At 41.9% G+C, this 20,252-nt stretch overlaps 1 protein-coding gene across 3 annotated transcripts in view; it reads right to left on the bottom strand.

Annotated features, from left to right (window-relative positions):
• Positions 1-20,252, bottom strand: part of LOC114502638 (endothelin-1 receptor) — a 51,302-nt gene that overhangs the window by 4,821 nt on the left and 26,229 nt on the right. For all 3 annotated transcript variants that reach the window (XM_036031867.1, XM_036031866.1, XM_028519715.2), the window contains 4 exons: positions 16,844-16,971; positions 7,620-7,818; positions 4,141-4,293; positions 57-190 (listed from right to left, as the gene is read on the bottom strand). In XM_036031867.1, the coding sequence (XP_035887760.1) occupies positions 57-190; positions 4,141-4,293; positions 7,620-7,818; positions 16,844-16,971 (614 nt within the window). The remainder of the gene's footprint in view (positions 1-56; positions 191-4,140; positions 4,294-7,619; positions 7,819-16,843; positions 16,972-20,252) is intronic.

Genomic DNA, 20,252 nt, shown 5'->3' with positions numbered 1-20,252 from the left:
TGTAACTGTGAACATCAGAGGAACTTCAGTTTCCCAATGGGCACATAGGATCGTACCTCAGTAATTCGCACCGGTTCTTGTCCATCGCATTATACACAGTTTTCTTCAAAATGCGGCTTAAATGAAGAGGGAACCAGCAAAGTGCAAAAATTACGACCAAGCAGAAAACTGTTTTTGCCACTTCTCGACGCTAGAGGAAAGAGAGAGGGAAAAAAAGTACAGTAAGTCCAGTGTTTTTCTGCTAGATTAAAAGACCAACAACACAACCAGGAAGCAGTAGAGAGCAGGGAAAGAAGAGCTAAAGAGGAACCAGAACGGCCCGCCTCACAGTGCCTCCTCCACCTCTTTAAGACTTGGAGTCCAACTTCATGGTCAAGGGTTTGCTCCTGATTTTTTTGGGAAGCTGCAGGGAAGGATGGTGGCTTTAGGTGGCTCTTGGGACAAGGGCAGAGGTTCCATGGCAGGGAGAAATGGCAACTGACTGGAGTGGGGCCAACACTGTAGCTGAGTATGGGCAAGTGTGTGTGTGTGTGTGTGTGTGTGTGAGTGTGTGTGGTGAATAGAATGTACGAGTATGAAGGAAAGCCTCATTAGCTAAAAGCCGCAATATCAGGTAGCTAACTAGCATTAACGACAGCATGGCAGTCAGCGTGACTGAACCCACCATGATAAAGAATGAACAAAGCTGCAAAGATGTCTGGAAAACAGCACAGGAATAGGAAACAGAAAATAAAAAGCACCAGCAGTATGTTTTATCTCCATTTTTTTGATCTTGAAGAAAGCTAGCACTGGGATATTTTTGCTTTTAAAACATTTAACTAATGACATATATATTTCCCAAAGATACATTGTTTGCAAACAGAGGGACAAGGGGGAAGGACTATCAGCAACGATGATTAGAAGGACTGGGACAGGCTGACCCTGGACTGACTTCAGCTGAAGGTTTACATACTGCCAAGTCTGCACAGGATCAGAAAAACCATAGGTTAGGAATTATCAGCAACTGGTCATTTGTGTGCATTATCCTCGAGTATTAGCGTGCATGCATTCAGAAGCCTAACTAGGAACATAAAATGCAACTTGTTTGTAACTGGGATCAGTTAATGTCAAAATAAAACTGATTGAAAACAGGGTTTGGAAGGGTAATGCTGGTTCAGCTCAAAGCATATAGCATTGAGTATAGGAAGCCTGCAACAAACCCACATGATTAATAGAGCTGTTTAAAAGATTTTGGAGCAGTTATCACAAATTGCTACTCTAACTCAAAGAACTGAGAGTTCTTTAATCTTGTGGAGCTATTGGGCTAGATGCAATGTGTGCTTCAGAGAACACGTAAACTGAGCAATGATTAAGGGGAATAAAGGATTCCGATGTGCAGGAATGGGGCATCATTTTAGGTGGTCATAAAAGATAGCGTGTCCAGAAAAATGAAAAAGGAGAGTATCAGGAGAGAGAGGTCGCCTCCTCTGAGCATATCCTCAAAGAAGACAGCCCTTTTAAAAGGTAATATTAATACTTTGCCACGGCCGCCTGCTATTTGCATAATCAAAATCAATTCTCCTATTTTCCCTGCTAGCAATCAGATTCTTGATTTTGTTACAGCAGTACGGGAACCTGGCCCAGTCGTTGGCATGGCTGCCTGACACACCTCTGACCAATTAGATCTAGCAGAGATTATTGTGTGAGGTTTCTGTAGAGCTGCCTGAAAGTGGGAGATACTCCTCTGGTGCACACACGCTTGTGTGATCTACGTTCTTCCCCTTCTTTCTGCCTGGAAATCGGAAGTAAGGGCAGAGCCATAGCTGCTCTCTTGTAACACTGAATGGAGGTCAGCAGAGCAGCAGGCCCTGCTGATGGGTCCCGTCACTGCTGAACGAATGGCATATGAACCTTTTGCTGTGGCAGGAAGAGAAACCCCTCCTTGGGCTACTCAATGTTATTTTGGGTTTTCTGCTACCAGCATTCAAACACAGTCCCTACCTGATAAAGCTGTTGTCAGTATAATGGAGAGAAACCATGCAAGAAGGGAGACCGAGAGCCCCGCAGGATACTAGTCAGAGGGTGGCAGGGCCGTCCACGCTGACCCAGCTCTCCCATGGCCCCACTGGAAGGCCTTCCAGCCAGGCTTGCTCTTCTGCTCTTAGGACCAGCCACAGCTTTGAGTGTGACACAGGGAATGTCTACTGCATGAGGCCCAAGTCATGGGATATGATTTCCATTTGGCTGAGTCAGTCTCTTAACCACCTGCACAAGGATAGTGTCCACTTTGACTGTCTCACAGCCTGCTTGGAGGAGTCACATGTGGGGATGCTCTACCAAGCCTTGAGAGGCCATTGTTTCTTTTCTGAACCCTCCCCCCACAGAACCACAAAACCGGCAGGTGGGGGCCATATCTGAGACTCCATCAACCTAACAGGGTTTGCCATGCCCTGGTGATTCCCTGAGGCTCTGCCCCACCTACTCTACAGGCCTGCCCAAGCTAACAGTGGATTTTCCATACGAATGGCTGGTCTTTGCTCATGCTCCACAAAACAAAAACAATAACAAAAAAACCCCTCAACCAAACAACAACAACAACAAAAAAACCCCTTGAGAAATGGTAGGTGAATGTGAAGGAGCATCATGTTATTATTGCTCCCAAACTCTACTGAAGTCTTTTCAGAGCAGATGCCACATATAGCTCAAACAGGCTCACTCACAGTGCTGACACAAAAACCAACATTTAAACCACTGTTTTTCATAAACCTATTCTAATTAATTACCTCCATTGCAGAAATGAGAGGTCTTAATTACTTAACATTTTATGTCTGGAAATGTTCATGCTCGAACAAACTTATACTAAAGTTTCTCAGTATAATTTTCCTGTTACATTTCAATAGAAGGTAATAGCTACCCTCTGTATGGTGTGTTAGATTTTTACAAAGTATGTATGTTCACATTAATTCTTTTGATTCCCATCATAACACTGATTTATATGCAATTATGCCCAATTTATAGATAAGGACCTGAAGCTCAGGAAAATAAGCCCAGTAGTTGCAAAAACCCGCTAAAGAAGGATGAGTCTGGGCATGATAATCACATAGGGCAGATCTACAGGTTCCATCAGTAACTCCCATTAACTGTTGCTGTGGTTGGGTGTCCTCCGTTGAGACTTAGAACTTACCTATGGTCCTAGCTTTACTCTTTGAATTCTACGTATCAACATTTTCTGAGTATTTATTATGAGCTGGATTCTATTAGACACCTTTAAGCAACCCACTTGATGTTTTATTATATACATTTTATGAGAAGCTCAGAGGGGTTTAGCAATTTTCCCAATGTCACAGAGCCAGCAAAAGTGTAAGACCCAAGTGTTGCCCTCTAAAGCTCACAGCTTTCTCTGTTCTGTTTGCCCCCCTGCAGAGGCCAACAGCAGTCCCCTACTGCTGTATTCAAATTCATTCTAGAACCTAGGTCCCTCCAAAATTTGACCTCTTCTTATACATCCAGTCCCATTTCCTGTCAAGAGCCTTACCTTTGATGTCCTTGATGTTGCTCTAATGAGGTCCATCTCCTTTCTCACTCCCCAAATGGGTGGTTCCCATGCCGTGTCATAATTAGACTCCTATCTTCTCACCTGAAATACCCTCTGTCCTCTTCTTTCCATCAAACCCATTTATCTTCCATGACCAAGTCAGTCCCTCTCATCCATGAACAGTTTCTCTGTGACTTAACCTCACGACCTCCTTGGCTTGCTGTAGGATGGGCTACTCTTACCACACCTCGTGATTCTACTTTCCAGTTGTTTTCATGTGTGCATCCTATTTCCACAGTACGATTGCAAAGCCTGCTAGAGGAGTGAGTCATATGCTTCTTTTTGTCCTGACACAGTTCCAGGCCAATGCATACAAAGCATGTAGTCAAAATACTTTCGGCAAAATAAATGAATAGTTTCTCCCTTTTGGGGCCTGCCTGCAGGTAGGCTCCCTATTTCACAAGAGAAATTCCTAATACTATTAACTATAAAGACAATGAGACCTACAGACAGACAAGACAATTATCTTTATTTTTGGGATACCAGGCTACATCTGCAAAATACAGCCTTTTGTTGTCAAGGACCAGAGAGTCTCGGCCAGATTTTCATAATCTTATTATGTTTACCTGTTTAAGATGTTCACTGAGGGCGATCCTCAGGCTGCCGTTCCTCCTGTTTAGCATCTCACAAGTCATGAGGGTGTAGAAGATGGCGGTGCACACCAGGGGCATGCAGAAATAGAAGCCGAAGAGCCACCAGTCCTTCACATCTTGGTAGAACTGTAAAGGAAGAAAAGGGAGAGGGGAGGAGGGGGCTTTACAACGCAAACTGCCTGCGCAGTGCCCCTGGGAGCTCTGGCATCTTCCTGTTCGCTGTCTGGTTGTGGTAATGAGTGAGCTTGCGGGTGGTGCTCAAAACTCAATTAAACTGGAGACTCTAGAAGTTCCCCTGGCTTTACAAAATAGTACATGAATACACTGCATTAAAAAAGTTACCCTGGCAAAGATACTTTTTATAAACAGAAGTTGATTTTAATTATTCAAATGGAAGAACCCCAGTCGATAAAAAGAATTCCATTCCAAAGCCCATAAAACATGATTCTGAGACGTATGGAATATGTATTTACCTTTATTTAATGAGCCTCCACATTTTGCTAGTGCCTGGTTGACTTTCGACTGTTATGGTCAAAGTGTACTTAACGAGAATGTCTTGCTTGGAAACAGGGAGCTTGTGAATGGCTTATCTGTGTAGCTCTGGTCACGGGGAGTTAACCCTTTGTCTGGAATGCCTGCAATGTGACCTCGCAGCCAGCCAGTTTGAGCCATTAATAATCATGCCTCTTCTCACTCTTTTTTTAACGCTTACCACCTGGAAACTATCAAAACAGAGGACCTTATCGGAAAGCGTGTTTGGCATGATCTCCCTGTGGGCAGGATTTGTAAATACCAGGATTATTCATTTTTATGTCTTATTAAAGAAGAAAAGTTAATGCCCTATAAAAGTGGAAATTGGAAAGTTGTATCTATATTCTTCTTCCCACTAAATTACTTATCATCTTGGGAAGAAGATGCCTCTTTCCTTATTCTGGTTTTCAGATTGTTTATTTACTACAGGCAGTGCAGCCTCCCGTGATATCTCAGTTCCCACAGTAAAAGCTGATCATGCTGCTCTGTGAAACACTAGACAGTTTCCGAATATAGAGAGAGGCAGAGTGGGCTACATTTATAGCGTGTTTATTAAAATAGCCTATAAATGGTTCCCGAGGAACAAAAGTTCTGGGCAGAGGTTCTGAGCTATTTTTATGCCATAGACCTCTTTGGAAGCCTGGCGAAGAGGATAATCCTTTCTGAGCATAATATTTTTACATGCATAAACTAAAAGATGTAAGGTTATAATGGAAATCAGTTACACAGAAATGGTATCAAATTATTTAAAATAAAATTCTGATATAATAATGTATGTATTTATTAACAAATCAAATGACATAGCTAATGGTGGTTCTAATGACGGTCAGAATGTTGAAGCAGTGATGAGCGTAAATGATATTTCAAGATTATACAAGCGTCATATGGTATGAAAATGTGTTGTTTCTACTAGTGAAAAAAATTGTGATGCTATTAAATACTATTGGATTATAGTTCATTGTGTATATTCATAATAGAAGGAAATGATAAATTTTCGGTTAGGAGTTAGCGAAAATACACATGTCATTTCTTTTTCATTCAAGTTCATAGACCCCTGAATTTTATCCTCAGGTTAAGTGCAAATTCCCAAAGGAGTTGGTTTATTCAGATCCGCTTATACAAATATTTCCACACCCACATCACACTGTTGGGACATTTCTGTACTGGACTTAAAAAGCAAACAAACAGGAAAAATCAGAGGGGCTGTCTTTTTGTTTAAGTGCACAGTAAACACTGCTTTGAGTACCCTCTTCAGTTTGTGACATTTTCTTCCAGGTGCATCGGGGACTGGTGTGAATGGCTCAAAAGCAGCTCCACAGGGTCTGGAAGCTGACCCCTGCGGGCCTGGATGCAGTCCCCTGCCCCCACCCCTCCCCTGCTGGCAGAGGCCTGTAGAGCAAGGGGTCACAAATTCCCTTTGAACCGATGTCATCAGCAAGGGCATGGAGAGGCCTCCCTCTGGTCTGTTAGAGCAAAGTGGAGGAGAAACGTGTGGAACAAAGAGAAGGAATAAAATTAGAAAAAAGAACAGGAGGAGAAAGAGAATCCCAAATATATATAAAAAAATCACCTGTTCAAACTCATATCCTTTTCCACAACCCCCTCTGTTCCCGCTGTCTGAAGGATAGCCACCCCTTGCTTGTCTACTCTATAAAGGAGACTCAGTCATTATGAAGTATCTCGTTTCATTTTGTCCAGTTCTAGTGATTGGTAAGCTGCTTCTTATTTTTAATTTCAGATTTTATTTATTTATTTTTAGAGAGAGGGGAAGGGAGGGAGAAAGAGAGGGAGAGAAACATCAATGTGTGGTTGCCTCTTGCATGAGCCCTATTGGGGACCTGGCCCACAACCCAGGCATGTTCCCTGTCTGGGAATCAAACTAGTGACCCTTTGGTTCGCAAGCTGGCACTCAATCCACTGAGCCACACCAGCCAGGGCATCAAGCTTCTTCTCTCTAACATTTTATCCAGAAATATTTATATTGCTTCTTTACACTGCCCAAATTCTGATAATCTCCTCCTGATTTTGTTTTCCACCATGGAGCTTTGACTTAGTAAAAAAAGTCAGTAGATAAGCAGAGCTTCATTTTCAGGTTGCCAGGTTGGCAGCTTTCATGAATACTTTTAACTTTCAAACAAGAACGTGTAAGCAGGATAACTGGTCAGCTGGAAAACCACTCATTCTGTAAGTTTTCCAAGTTAGGAAAACATACCTCGAGATGTCTGTAAGTGATTAAATGTGGAATCTGAGCTGCATGAAACTTACATCAAAGCACTAAATTATGCTGATTTGAGAGAAATAGTTACCCCTCTGATTTTCCTCCTGAGTGCCCCTTGGACTAGTTTTGCAAAGGTAATGCGCATTTTAAGAATGTTTCCCAATACACTCATGTGGTTAAGCTTTTCAGAGAAACATTAGTGAGACCAGGTGTACTACACAACAACAACTGGATTTGTTAAACTGGACACTTTTTTAAAAAGTCCTTCCAGTTTACATGATTTGTACATGTAAGTATGACTTACTACTTTGAGTTAGTAAAGCTATCTTTAAAAAGTGTATGAACATGTATTTCCCCAAGTAACATGAAATAAGTATCGGCATGTGCTCTATTCCTTATTATAAAAACAAATAGCAATTTATACATATGCATTCGTCTTTTTTAGTAAATGTATTTCAGAATTCTGGGCTGTTTGGTACAGGCCAAAAGTTGTGTCTACAATTATGCTGCAAGAGTAAAAACAAGCTAACTGTCCTACTCCAGAAGCTAAGTCCTGGGTTAATATCTTTTTTTGTGCAACTGAAGAACCTGACCCACCACACCGGGCACTGTGGGGGTATCAACAAATCTTGCTGATGGTCAAGTTAAAATGAAGCCCTCCTCCCCCTCCCTCCCCAGTGAACTCCCTGTAAGCTATTTGTACCTGCATGAACTTCGACGTGGCATTGAGCATACAGGTTTTGTGCTGCTCACCCCTGTATTCAAAGGGCACCATGACGAAGCCGATGGCTTCGGGGATGGCCAGGATGAAAGAGAGGATCCAGATGGAGACGATCTCAATGGCAGTGACCAAGGGAATCCCAATCCCCTGAACACGACTCCAGGAGGCAACAGCTCTGTACCTGGAATGAAATGGGGCGACGGAGTCAGGCTGTGAGGAAATTTTAAATTATTTCCATTTTACAAAATTATAAATGCAACAGAGCTCCTTTCTTTGGCCAGTGACCAAGCCTTGGCTTTTTAGGGACTTTCTGTGAGGTCTGGTGTGAACAACAGGTGGGCTATTAACAGTTCCACCTAACTGGAAATCTGTTGCCTGGCAGATCTGCGTCTGAGCTCTTTGTTGGCATTTAGCGAAGTCTTGTGAGAGTGTAGGACGTGGCAGCATCAGGTAGGTGTGTCTGTGCTTTTTAAGTCGGGGGGAAATTGGATGATGGAAGAGGTAGTGAAAGCTGGGGGCACTTATTCTGGGTATATCTTAGTTTTCTTTGTATACTCAGAACACCTGGAATCTTACCTACAGAGCTGGATACGCTTAAGTGAATAGTGGCCATAGATACTCCATCATCCTCTCTCTTCTTCTACCCTCAAAACACGGTCACAGTGGGCTTGTAGCAGGTGGCCGTTTTAGTAAATGGACAGCATTTCTGGTAACTGTCAAAGAATGACTATATCTCTCCCATCATGGTCCCATGTTGCTACTGTACATAAAAATGACTTAACGATGCCTTGATTTCTAATCTTTAGGGTTTCCAGTCCAATAGAAAAATGCATTTTTATAGAAGTATAGAATATAAATGTGACTAAATAATTATGTCAATTAAAAAAACAAATTGGCGCTAAGAAGTTGTGTTGACCTTTTTTTTTTACTTTAATATTTTTGTGGTGATAATCACATTTAAATGTTAAGTCTAAAGAAAGTTTGGTTTCAGAAACTCTGTGGTCTTTGATTGGATGTGATAGTCTGGTGCTAACTACTTTCGGACTTGGTATTAAGAAGGGACCTGTGATGTAGTGTGGTATTTTAGTGGCTTCATTCTTCAAATTTTTGTTGCTGTTGTAATGGAAAGGAAACATTTTCTTTTTATAGCTTCATTAGACAGTGCCAGAAAAAGACTGTAAAACAGACCAAGGCATTGGAGACAGGTGTGCATGGCTTCACAGGACATGTGACTTCATGTGGGAGGTTCGTCAGTAAAGCCAAGGCCACCAACAAGCTACCCATGTCCATCAAGATGAGTCCCACACTTACATGCAGTGTTCTGTCTCAGGACACCTTCAAGGCACATCTGTGAAAACACAGCTCCTAGGAATTATACTATTTTGTCTTCACTATAGATTAGAACCTATAGTTTTGGTATGTATAATGATGCCATATAGCATATATACAGTGCAATTTGCCGAAGAAATGTTTCTCGAAAGATTTTTAGGGTAAATAAGATTGATGTATAATACAATCTGTAAAAAAGTCCAGATTAGTTCAGAAGGGAATAAAATACAGCTATGCAAACAGACCAAGGAAATCCTTTTACAGTATGGCCAAGATTGCATTTTTAAATTTATGGCTATTTCCAGTGGGATCAAGACTGCTATTTGTTTTGCTTGCCATTTCTGTTTACTTTTCTCTGTTGCCTGATCAGCCCGGCAGCCTGATGCTCAGTGGAAGCTGGAAGGAATGGAGAAGGAATGTCTGCACCCTGAGGCTGGCAGAGAGTTGTATCTCTCTCTTCTCCCCTCCTCTTAGGTCAGTTACGGGAAAGGTGACTTAAATAAAACACTGTATCTCTTAAGGGAGTGAGAAAACCAGGTGTCTCAGGCAGCACGGGAGACAGAAGTTACTTTCAGTAAGAAAATGTGGTCAGCATGTTCGTATGACGAGTGTGCTCACAGACCAGTTTCATTTTACAATGTGCCATGAGTTCCCAGACTATTACATGTCTATCATCCAGTGTAAACTGAATCTCTAGAAATAAGTAGAAGCAGTGTTTAGTGTCTTGTTTAGTAGATTATTCGTAGTTGCTCCTTCATTAACACACACACTGATCTTGGTAAAATCTCTATGAAATGGGGGGGAGGAAGATTGAATGTGGGGGGTGGGGAGGGCAGGGGAGACTCATGGGGGGACATGGGGACAACTGTAATTGAACAACAATAAAAAACCTCGATGAAATTAGAAAATACCATAAGAGCTATTAAAACCAATTTTGATGATGGAGGTGGGGACAGGTGTGGAAAATAAGAAATACTGGGATTCAAGATGTCAGCTGAGTAGGTGGATTTTACACTCACCTCCTCACAGGACCAAACTAGAATTATAACTAAACTATAGAGCAATCGACCGAATAACCAACTGAAGACTAGCTTGAGAGAAGTCTTATCACCAAGTATTTACAGAAGAAGCCACCATGAGACTGGTAGGAAGGACAGACACTTGAAAAGGGCTGGCTCTGTTCCCATGGCAGCGGCTGAGGTTCCAGAGGAACATCTTAGTTGCAGAGGTTCCCCTGAGAAGCATGGAGGTCTCAACCCCAAGCCAGGTTCCCTAGCCCAGAGCACCAGAGCTGGGAAGAGGTGCCCACTTAGCAGCTGGTTGTGAAAATCAACGGCGATTCTGTCTGTCAGGGAGAGACAAGAGTCTGCTAGAGACACAGATGCCTTCTTAAAGGGCCAGCAAGAGAAAATCTTAATTGCAGCCAGTCATACTGGGCTCTGGCAGAGGGAGGGTGGGGCAGACTACAGTCATGTGAGGGGAGAAGGGGGGCTGTGGCTCAGGAGAGAGAGCCGAAGGGACAGCCACCAGGATCCCTGTGCTGAGTTCCTCACGCACCCCAGATGCCACCTTACTTCTGGCATCAGCCTGTGGGAATTCAGTAGCCCCACCTCTGGACAAAAGAAACACAAAATAAAAGTAAAGGGATGAAAAAGACATTTCATGCAAATGGAAATAAAAAAAGCTAAGGTAATAATACTTTCATCTGACAAAATAGACTTTAAAGCAAAGGCTGTAGCAAGAGACAAAGGAGGACACTACATAATGATAAAAGGAGCAATCCAACAGAGGATATAACCCTTGTAAACATTTATGTACCCAACATAGAGGCACTTAAATGTATAAAAATTAAAAATGGAACTGCCTCATGACCCAGTGATTCCACTTACGGGAAGATATTCGAAGAAACCAAAACACTAATTCTAAAAAATATATGCACCCTTATGTTCATTGCAACATTACCTACAATAGCCAAGATTTGGAAGCAGCCCAAGTGCCCATCAGTAGATGAGTAGATAGAAAAGCTGTGGTACAGTTACACAATGGAATACTATGTGGCCATAAAAAGAAGGAAATCTTACTTTTTGTGACAGAACACATGGGCCTGGAGAGTATTTTGCTAAGCCAGTCAGAGAAAGACAAATACCGTTGTGATTTCACTTATATGTGGAATCTAATGAACAAAGTAAACTGACAAATAAAATAGAAACAAACTCATAGATACAGAAAACAGACTGACCATTGTCAGAGGGGAAGGTGGTTGGGAGCCTAGGTGAAGAAGTGAAGGGATTAAGCAAAAATAAAATAAAATAAAGCTCACAGGCATAGACAACACTGTGGTGCCTATCAGAGGGAGAGGGGGGACAGGAGGTGTGGGAGGGGATGAGGGGATAAACGGTGGCAGGGGACTGGCCATAGGATGGGGAACCCACAAGGCAATGCCATTCATCTAACAGGCATTGAAGCTCACCCCAACTGTCTCTTGTCTTCTTCCTTGTCCCCAAGCCTGCTCTCTCTCCAGTCTTGACCACCTCGGGCCAAAACTTGAAAGTCAGCTTTCATTCCCCTTTCTCCTCTCCACCATATATTATTGTCTTTGCCCACCCTTCCCTTTAGAATGTAAGCTCCATAGTGTAGACATCTTGTGTGTTGGTCACACAAATAGGTGCTGAATAAGTATTTGTTGAATTAGGCGTCTGTAGTTCTTTACCGGTGCATTTGTCTTTATTGGCCAAAGGCAATAACACACTACATTCTAGACATTTTCTGATTTTTCAGGCTGTCTCTGAATTAGTCCATAGATAAAGGGCCAATACTTTCAGAATTTTAGAATCAAATAATTAAATCACCAGGAGGAACCTTTAGGCTGGTGGTTCTCTTCTTCGAGTTCCAGCATGAGGACGGGTATTGCCATGTCCCCTGCCTGGTCTCCGGTGGATTTGGGGGGCCTGGAGCGGGGCTCTGGCCTGCTGGTTCCCGGGGAGTCTTCCCCATGATGTCACTCTGTGCCCTGTCATGTGATGTGCCAACATGAAAGTATAAATTATGTTTTACTTAGTAAGATGTTTGTTACTGTATATAGGGTGGGGACTCTATATAATGGCTACCCAATATAACAAGATGTTGGTAAAATTTACTTAAACCTTTCTCTTATGTTCACATTGGTAGTCTTTGAGGGTTGTGATAACACACCTACAAATGTTTTTTCTCTTTTTCAATGATTTTCCAGAATTAATTGTATGAGTGGGTAGAGTAACTGAAGTACATTAAAAAACGTTTCTATCAAGCACCTATCAATGCTTGTGTGCATTAGAATTTATTATTCTTCCTTCAATTTTTCTACTTTATAAGGTAAAGCGGCACTTCCGTCTTCACCTCTGCACGTCTCTGATGAACAGCAAACCCGACTATTTGTCATGTTTGCTTACGATTTATGCCTCATGTGATAGACAAACCAACGGCTGCAGGGAGGTTTGGAGGTAAAACACCAGCAAGGAGAATTTTAAAGAGAAACACGGTTTGGTGGGTTAAGAGATGGCTGCAGACGCTTTGACACTTCTTCAGCTGAGCCCTGCAGCTGGGGAGGAGCTGGAATGGTGCTTTGCCCATGTCAGGCCTGCCCCTAAGCGGAGCAGCAGGCTCCCCTGGAGCCCGGAGCCTGCTGCAGAGAATGTGTTGAAGGGCCCCAGACTCCGCGGAGAGGGAGATGGGCTTCGCTGAGCTCTCAGCCTTCCAGCTGTGCTTGCCGTCAGGCCAGATGTGAGCCTTGGACCCAGGAGACGCTCAGCTGCCAGCTGAAATCCAGCTGGTGAGATAATAATGAAATCACTTAAAATGTTCTAAGTCACTGTTTGGGGGTAGTTGGTTATCAAAGAAAAATGAGCTAGCGAAATGAACCAGTTTTCTAATTTTGATATCAGAGTTAAGATCAAGAAAATGAATAACTGTGTGCAATGGGGAACAGAACCCAGAGAGAGACCCTGAGCCGTCCTTCAGCCATCGTTGACTCTGTCCAGGGCCTAGGATCTCCCTCCCGGCTCAGCCACTTCTTCCACGTCTTCACTGCCGGCACGCAGCAGAGGAAAATGGTACCACCAGGAGCACGAGGAGATACCACGCCTGTGTCTACATACAAATGAAGGTTTTCAGAAGAGCACCTCCGTGCTTCTTAAATTAGGATACACCTCTGCGAATACCATAGAGACCACCGAGCAGTTATTTGCAATGATGGCATGAAGAGCTGACACTGACTTTTGAGTTTGAGGCGTATCTAAGTTGCCCCATTAATGGGTCTTTGCAACTTGTCCGGGTATGTAATTATACATCATTCCGGAGTAGCTGTTAAAGGGTTTGATCTTTTTACAACCTCCTTCCCCAGGCAACTTTTAACTACAAGTTGCATCGGTACCCAGACCTTTTTACTGGTCTGACCCCTGTCATCTTCCACTTGAAACATGACTATTAACTACAAAGAACAGCACTGGTTCTCCTCCCCCACTCCTGCTCTCCTTTTTCCTCCCACCAAGCTCAGGAACACATAAAACTTCTCAAGGCGTGTGAGAGTATCTGTTTTGATCATTGGTAATGGGGGGTTATTCATGTTTTGTCGGGAAAAATTCATTCATTTTAGAAGTATGCTTTTAGAAGGACCCAGCCTTAGCATTTAAAAAATTATTTCACTGACCCTAGCTGGGTAGCTCTGTTGGTTAGAGCCTTGTCCCTATGTGCCAAGGTTGTGGGTTCAATCCCCGGTCAAGGCACAGACAAGAAACAATCAATGAATAAATAAGTGGAACAACAGAGTCAATGTCTCTCTGTCTCCGTCTCTCTCTTCCTCTTCCTCTTCCTCTCTAAAGTCCATAAATAAAATAAATAAATGAAAAATCATTTCACTGATAAAGCTGAATTAGGGATCAAAGTTCGTTTCTAAATTTCCTGTCTTTTTCTGAAATTTCCACTTCATCTTTTTCTTAAGTGACTATGGATGTAAAATACAAATAATAAGAGTCAGGTTTGAGGAGGAATTAGTGAAACGGTTAACTGAGACAAGCCTAGAGTGGAAATGAGCAATGGAAGTTTACCGGTTTGGGTAGGAGTCAAAAACATCTCGTTTACCTTTTTCAGATTGAAAGCTGATAGAGCTTTTCTTCGATCCTACAGCATCTGTGCTCACTGAGCAATCAACAGAATAATAAAGAAACTGTACAGAACTTGGATGTACAGTTACTCTCATTATTTTCCCCAAAACAACTGAAATGAAAGATACGTATAATATTTTAAAAATATAAAAAAATCATGAATGCTTGCTGAGCCGTAATTTGATTCAGTTCACGCAACAACAGCATGGAAGTTGTAATTTGTTCTGTAACAGGTGCAGTTTCCCTGTTTTTGCTCCTTGATTTAGTAAAAAAATAAAGATTTTAATATTTTTAGTACAATGCAACCAAATGAAGACTCAGAGCAAACGTATCTTATCTTTAGGAATTAAATGTGAGTGATTCATTCTCCCCTGTGAAAGCTTTTGAAACAAATGTCAAAACGGATTCCCTACATACAGGTCCCAAAGCTTAGAGTCAAAACCAAATGAAATGTAAAAATAATAAAGAAAGGACCCAGGGAACAAAGAATGATGAGCTTATTACCAAGGAAAAACTTCCTTGATTAAGGTAGATTTTTGTGGGAGTGGAATTTTAAAATGGTTTATCTTCTTGACCTAAAACCGAGACCCAGTCTTAATTAAAACCAGGAACACTTCATTTGATACAGAATGGATCATTTGTGATTGAACATTTAGTTAATCTTTCCCCATGCATGGAGGTGAGGTGAACCTATATCCCTCTATCCTTGCTGCCCTCCCCCACTTCCCCAGTCACCACCCACACCCCCACCCTTACCCCACACAGCTAGTTTCTATTGGGGAGACTAAGCTTAGCTAGACTCCCCAATGGTGCTCTGAGATTCTCTCAAGGAAGGAAGAGGGGGAAGAACAAGGTAAGCTAGAGACAGAATGGGTTTTTTTGGAAGCTTTAGGAATCCCACTGCCTGAATACCTGTATCACGTATTTTATTCTCCCTTGTGCCCAAGTCCATGTCTTCACCACTGGGCAGCTCGTAAAGGACACAGCCAGGCCTCACTCTCCATGGCTGTCCATCACACCCTTGTTGCTCAGGTCTCTATGGTGAACTGAATTGTGCATTATACCACTCAGTGTGGGGATGCTTTATTACATAGCTTATCACTGAAGACTAAGTGCCTTAATATTTTTTATCAAGAAAGTTTATTAAATAGACTTATATGAAATATATTAGGGACCACTGTACTGTGCCATGTAACACCATAAACCATACTCTAAATTTTGTAACAAAATTTTTTACAGGAATGAAAAGTTGCCTATTAATATACCAATTGTCATACCAACAAAATTCGTTCCTCTCTTTTGGCCTCTCTTTTCATCAATGACTCTCTTCTCAGATGATTGTAAGCCTTAATAGAAATTTTATTGTTTATAGGAGCCAAGCATCTTCCTGGTCTTCATTCTCCTATTTCTTATTCCTGTTTCTCATATGCTTGTCTTGTGTGTCTTTGGCTTTGGTTAGATGTTTCTTTAGAGTTGTGGTTTTCTTTTAGAATGCTGAATAACTCCTAAAATTCATTATCATGCTGGGTTTTTGTTCTTTCTTTCTTTTTTTTTAAAGATTTCATTCATTTATTTTTAGAGAGGGAAAGGGAGGGAGAAAGAGAAGAAGAGAAACATCAATGTGTGGTTGCCTCTCACATGCCCCCTGCTGGGGTCCTCGCCTGCAATCTAGGAATGTACCCTGACTGGGAGTTGAACCGGCGACCCTTTGGTTCACAGGCCAGCGCTCAGTCCTCTGAGCCACACCAGCCAGTGCATCACCTTGGTTTTTGCCAGGATGCCTAAATTTTGGGACAAAGTTTAATCAATTTTTAAAATGATATCTCCCCAATCTTGATCGAGCTTTTGTAAAGACAACAGTAGGGATGGAAGTAACTCTGGACTGGAAATGTGCCTGTTTGCCTCTGTTCGCCCAGGCCTCTGTGTTCTGGTCCACGTGCCTGCATGTGCTTGTGCTTTAGAGCTGCCCAGCCAGAGAAAATCAGGGTTGATACAGAGTAAAGGTCAAAGGAATGCGCTGTGCAAATGAAAAAGTATCATGTATAGAATGGCATTAAGTATGTGGGGAAAATGGTAACAGATAATAGAAGTAAATAAACTTAGAAATTTTTTCTTCTATTAGAAGAACATTATAAAAACCTGTGACTCTCTCCCTAAACACGACTACTAATATTTATCATATTTCTTTCAAGGAATTTTATATTCATATGTTTATACATATAAATTATATGTAACATCCTTATCCATTTTCCTAACGTGAGGCAATAAGGCTGCTTTCAACTTTTGTTATAAATAGTTTTGTAAAGGACATCTTTGCGCATGATGAAATTTCTGTTTAAATTTTGGTTTCCTTAAAATTAACTCCCAAAATCATAATTACTAGGTCAAGGCAAAACCTTTTGCAGGATTTAGTTTTCCAAAAGGGCTGCTCAAATCTCAGCTCCTGCCAGATATTAGAACCGTGCTTTTTCATTAGAATTTCTTTGTTGCCGCAAGGGTGCCAAATGAATATAATGGGCAAAATGCTCTAGATAACAAATTGCCTAAGCCAAAGATGGCTAATAACCAGCGAGTGTGAAAAGCAACCCTAAACTGTACAGCAAGATTGTTAATATTTTAATTCACTTGAAACTAACAACGGTCCTGGCACCAACTCTCAAGGCTTTCTGACTTCCATTCTTTATGACAAAAATGCTTTTCTGAATCCGACAAAAGAGTAAAGGGAAAGAACCACGTTACCTGTCAACGCTGAGAGCACAGAGATTGAGGACGGTGATCCCCACCGAGGACTTCTGCAAGAAGGGGAACAGCTTGCACAGAAATATGCCAAAGTCGTTGTGATCAAAAGGCCAGCGCCCAGCCAGCAGCTGCAGAAGGAGACACTGTAGTTAGAAATGGCAGAGCTGGCATGGAATACATGGACATGTACTTCTAATTATCTTCCAAACTTCTAAATTTTAGTATTCATTATGCATTCCATTTAGCATGGCGGTAACAGTCTTCTTTTTTTTTTCATATTTTAAAGCCTCAGCAATTTGGAAAGGCATGGAAAATGATAAATATAATAATGGAAGAGAGGAACGTTTGATCTCGTGTGAAGTAGGCATACCAACTACTTTTCAAAGAGCAGCAAAAGTATGGGGCTTGGGTGACAGCTTAACAGAGAATCAGGCAGTCGCCTCTTATCCATTCTTGCTAAACCACGAGTTAAGCGGATCATTCTCACATTTTCAGCTGGTGACATTGGAAGATTATATTATCTTCTGACAAGCAGCCAAAGTTCTGAATGCAAGGTTATGCAGCATCCCGTGAAGACAAGCGGGTTAGGATGTGCTGACTCTGTCCGCTGGTCAACACCCAAAGCCATTTGGAACTGACCTTTCCTCTGTACTTAGGGCGCCAGCTGCTTCGGTAGGTGTGTCATAAGTGGCCTTTCTCTGTTTAGGCTCAAACTTGCCTAAAACATGGGTCCTGTAATCTGTTTGTAGCATTTGAGGAAAGTCTATTTTTTTCTTGTGGACAATGTAACGTCTTTGTCCATGGGAAAGGTTGGACACCCTCTAGTGGTCATGGTTAAATAGAAAGAATGTGAAGTCCTGTGAGACGCTGATATTCATCTAATTTGGTATTGTACTAGGAGCAGAAAAATTGAAAGGGGAAAGGAAGTCCCTGCTGAATACATGATGCCTTTTCAAGAGTAAAGATGGCGTTGACTTCTTTTCTAATTTTTGCTTAGTGATTCATAATTTAAACTTATTCCACTCACTAGGAAACACTATACTACTCACCAAATTTGTCTTTTTCTGCAAAGTACCTATTGCCATAGTAGCTCTAAGCTGAGCTTCGAATTTCTGTTCTACAATGTCTAAAACATTACATGAGGTTTACTTTCATGCTCAATGTGGTCATTTACACGAGTCCATTAAAAGAGGGTGGGAAACAAGTACCCCTTAGACAGAAAATCAGAACCTATGCATGTTGAGAATTTAGTAACACAGGGTTCTCTCAAACTCTATTTTTATGGCTAAAACCCTATATGACTTTATTCTAGAAGTTTTTAGTTTTCTAACATATTTCCTTTTCTTCTGGGTAGTTTTCTAAAAGAACTTTTGCCTGCAATCCAATCTTGCCCCTGGTTTCTTCTTCCTCTTACTCTAACTAGCCTTGGTGGGTGAGTTCTCAGAATTTCCACATAAACTTTTGTCCGAGAACAACTGGTATGCTCTTCATAAAAACACTGCCATAAACTCTGACAGCTTTCATGAAGCTAGCAAACAATTATACCATCACTGATTGCTGGTTATTAATGCCTGATGCAAGTAAAGACGTAAAACACTATTTCTAGGATGAATCACCCCCTATAAAGAAAAGAGAACCTGAAAACTACTTTTCATACATAGAAGGAGAGCGGAGTATGTTACCCCAGAACTGTAACTCTCCATTAAAGACCGCGGAGATGTAATTAAAGTGTGCGTAGTTGTTTCAGGGTATGGTTTGGAAAGGCTGAACTATTGTGTTGTCGTTGGCTCATTCCCAGAGACAGAGGATCCTGAAGCCCTCCGGGGTGGGTTTCCCAGTCCAAACACCCAGCAAAGAGAGGAGAGAAAAGGGTACGTCTTGCTTCACAAGGGGGACTCTGAAGTCCTGTGAAGGTCCAAGTGACAAGTACTAAAAAAATGATCCAGAAAATCCCACAACTGAGCATGCATCGTTTGGGGCCCTTCCAGTCTCCGTGGATTTTTTCCCCTCTTTCATGCTTGCATAGACTTAACTGGAGTTAGGTGTAAAGGACAGACTGAAGGGGAAGATATCACGGTATTGGTGGGCACCAAAAGATCACAGGATTGGCTGTCTTCACATAAATAGGTGTGTTGTTATTTTCAGCACCCCTCCCCTCCCCGCCCAGGGGTGAGCATGGATTCTTTTTGGAAAGCATGGACGAAGGGGAGTGAAAGAAATCATTGGAGGGACTTCGTAGGTACAGTCACAGTGTGTGTAGACTTCTCTAGCTTACGTCTGCTTCTTTCTGAAAGAGCTATGGCGAGTAACCGCTCCAGTGCAGCCGGGGGAGAGCAGGCCCCTGCCAGGAGGCAGCCTGTGTCGTTTCTGGTTAAATGTGGCTTCTTCAAAGAGGCCCCCCTTAGCTACCCAGCCTCAGATCGGGTAGGACCTGCTCATTCATCTCGTTCTTGGAGCCGATGTTGGAGTAATCATCCGTTTAAAGTCTCCTTTCTGCTCACTCTGCTGTAGCAATAAAATATATGTAAACAGAAGGGGCCCTCAGAGAGGCATGCAGTGTAGCTCACCCATTTTTCTCTTTCATTAGCAGAGGCATTTGGAGCTTCCGAAAGACCACTGGGAATGTATCTTTTCTTTTATACCCTAGCATTTTAAATGGAAGTTACAAACTTTAAAATGGTGAAAATAAGCTGTCTAAAAACATCAGGAAGAGCAAGCCTCCCCTCTGACCAAGGCCCCTAAACTTCCTGCCCAAAGGCAACCACCGTTAATTGCGAATTGTGTTTTCTTCCAGAAACTCCCCATAAGCACAAAAGCATATGGCTTTTGTAAAAACAAGTGGAACCATATGGAAAATAATACCTACGACCAGTATTCTACGCATTGTTGTCCTCAAGTGCTTTTCTGGGAAGCCTAGTGAAAAGGTTTTGGTTTTTTAAAGCACACTGATGAAACAAGTTAGGCTGGGATAGAAAAAGATAAGTAACTGCTTAGGATAAACTAGACTACGGCAAAAGAACTGGTTGGTTTCATTAATGTGAGCGAACTTTTACCAACTAGTTCACGGGGCTAATCTGGCACCTTGGAGCAATCATAGCTTATTTTTTGCCATAAAAGGGTCTGCATTCTTACATAGCCTTCATATTTATAATTTCCAATCACATTATACGCTACCTAGTACATAGTAGGTGTTGAGTGAATTAATGATTCCAACTCATTAACTTGGGACAACATATTCATATTTTGAAATGCGAAAGAACCAATTTTGCCCTGAAAATACATTCATCTTGCAACATACTTTCTGTTTAAAAGCTATTTCTTAGTATCTTAAAAGTAGTATTTCTACTCTTACTGTTGAAAGAAGCAATGTACCTGCCAACTAGTTACTTAAGAAAGTGGGATGATACTG

This window comes from Phyllostomus discolor, chromosome 8 (assembly GCF_004126475.2).
Source record: "Phyllostomus discolor isolate MPI-MPIP mPhyDis1 chromosome 8, mPhyDis1.pri.v3, whole genome shotgun sequence".
NCBI classification, from domain to species: Eukaryota; Metazoa; Chordata; class Mammalia; order Chiroptera; family Phyllostomidae; genus Phyllostomus; species Phyllostomus discolor.
This window is presented reverse-complemented; position numbering and strand designations above follow the sequence as displayed.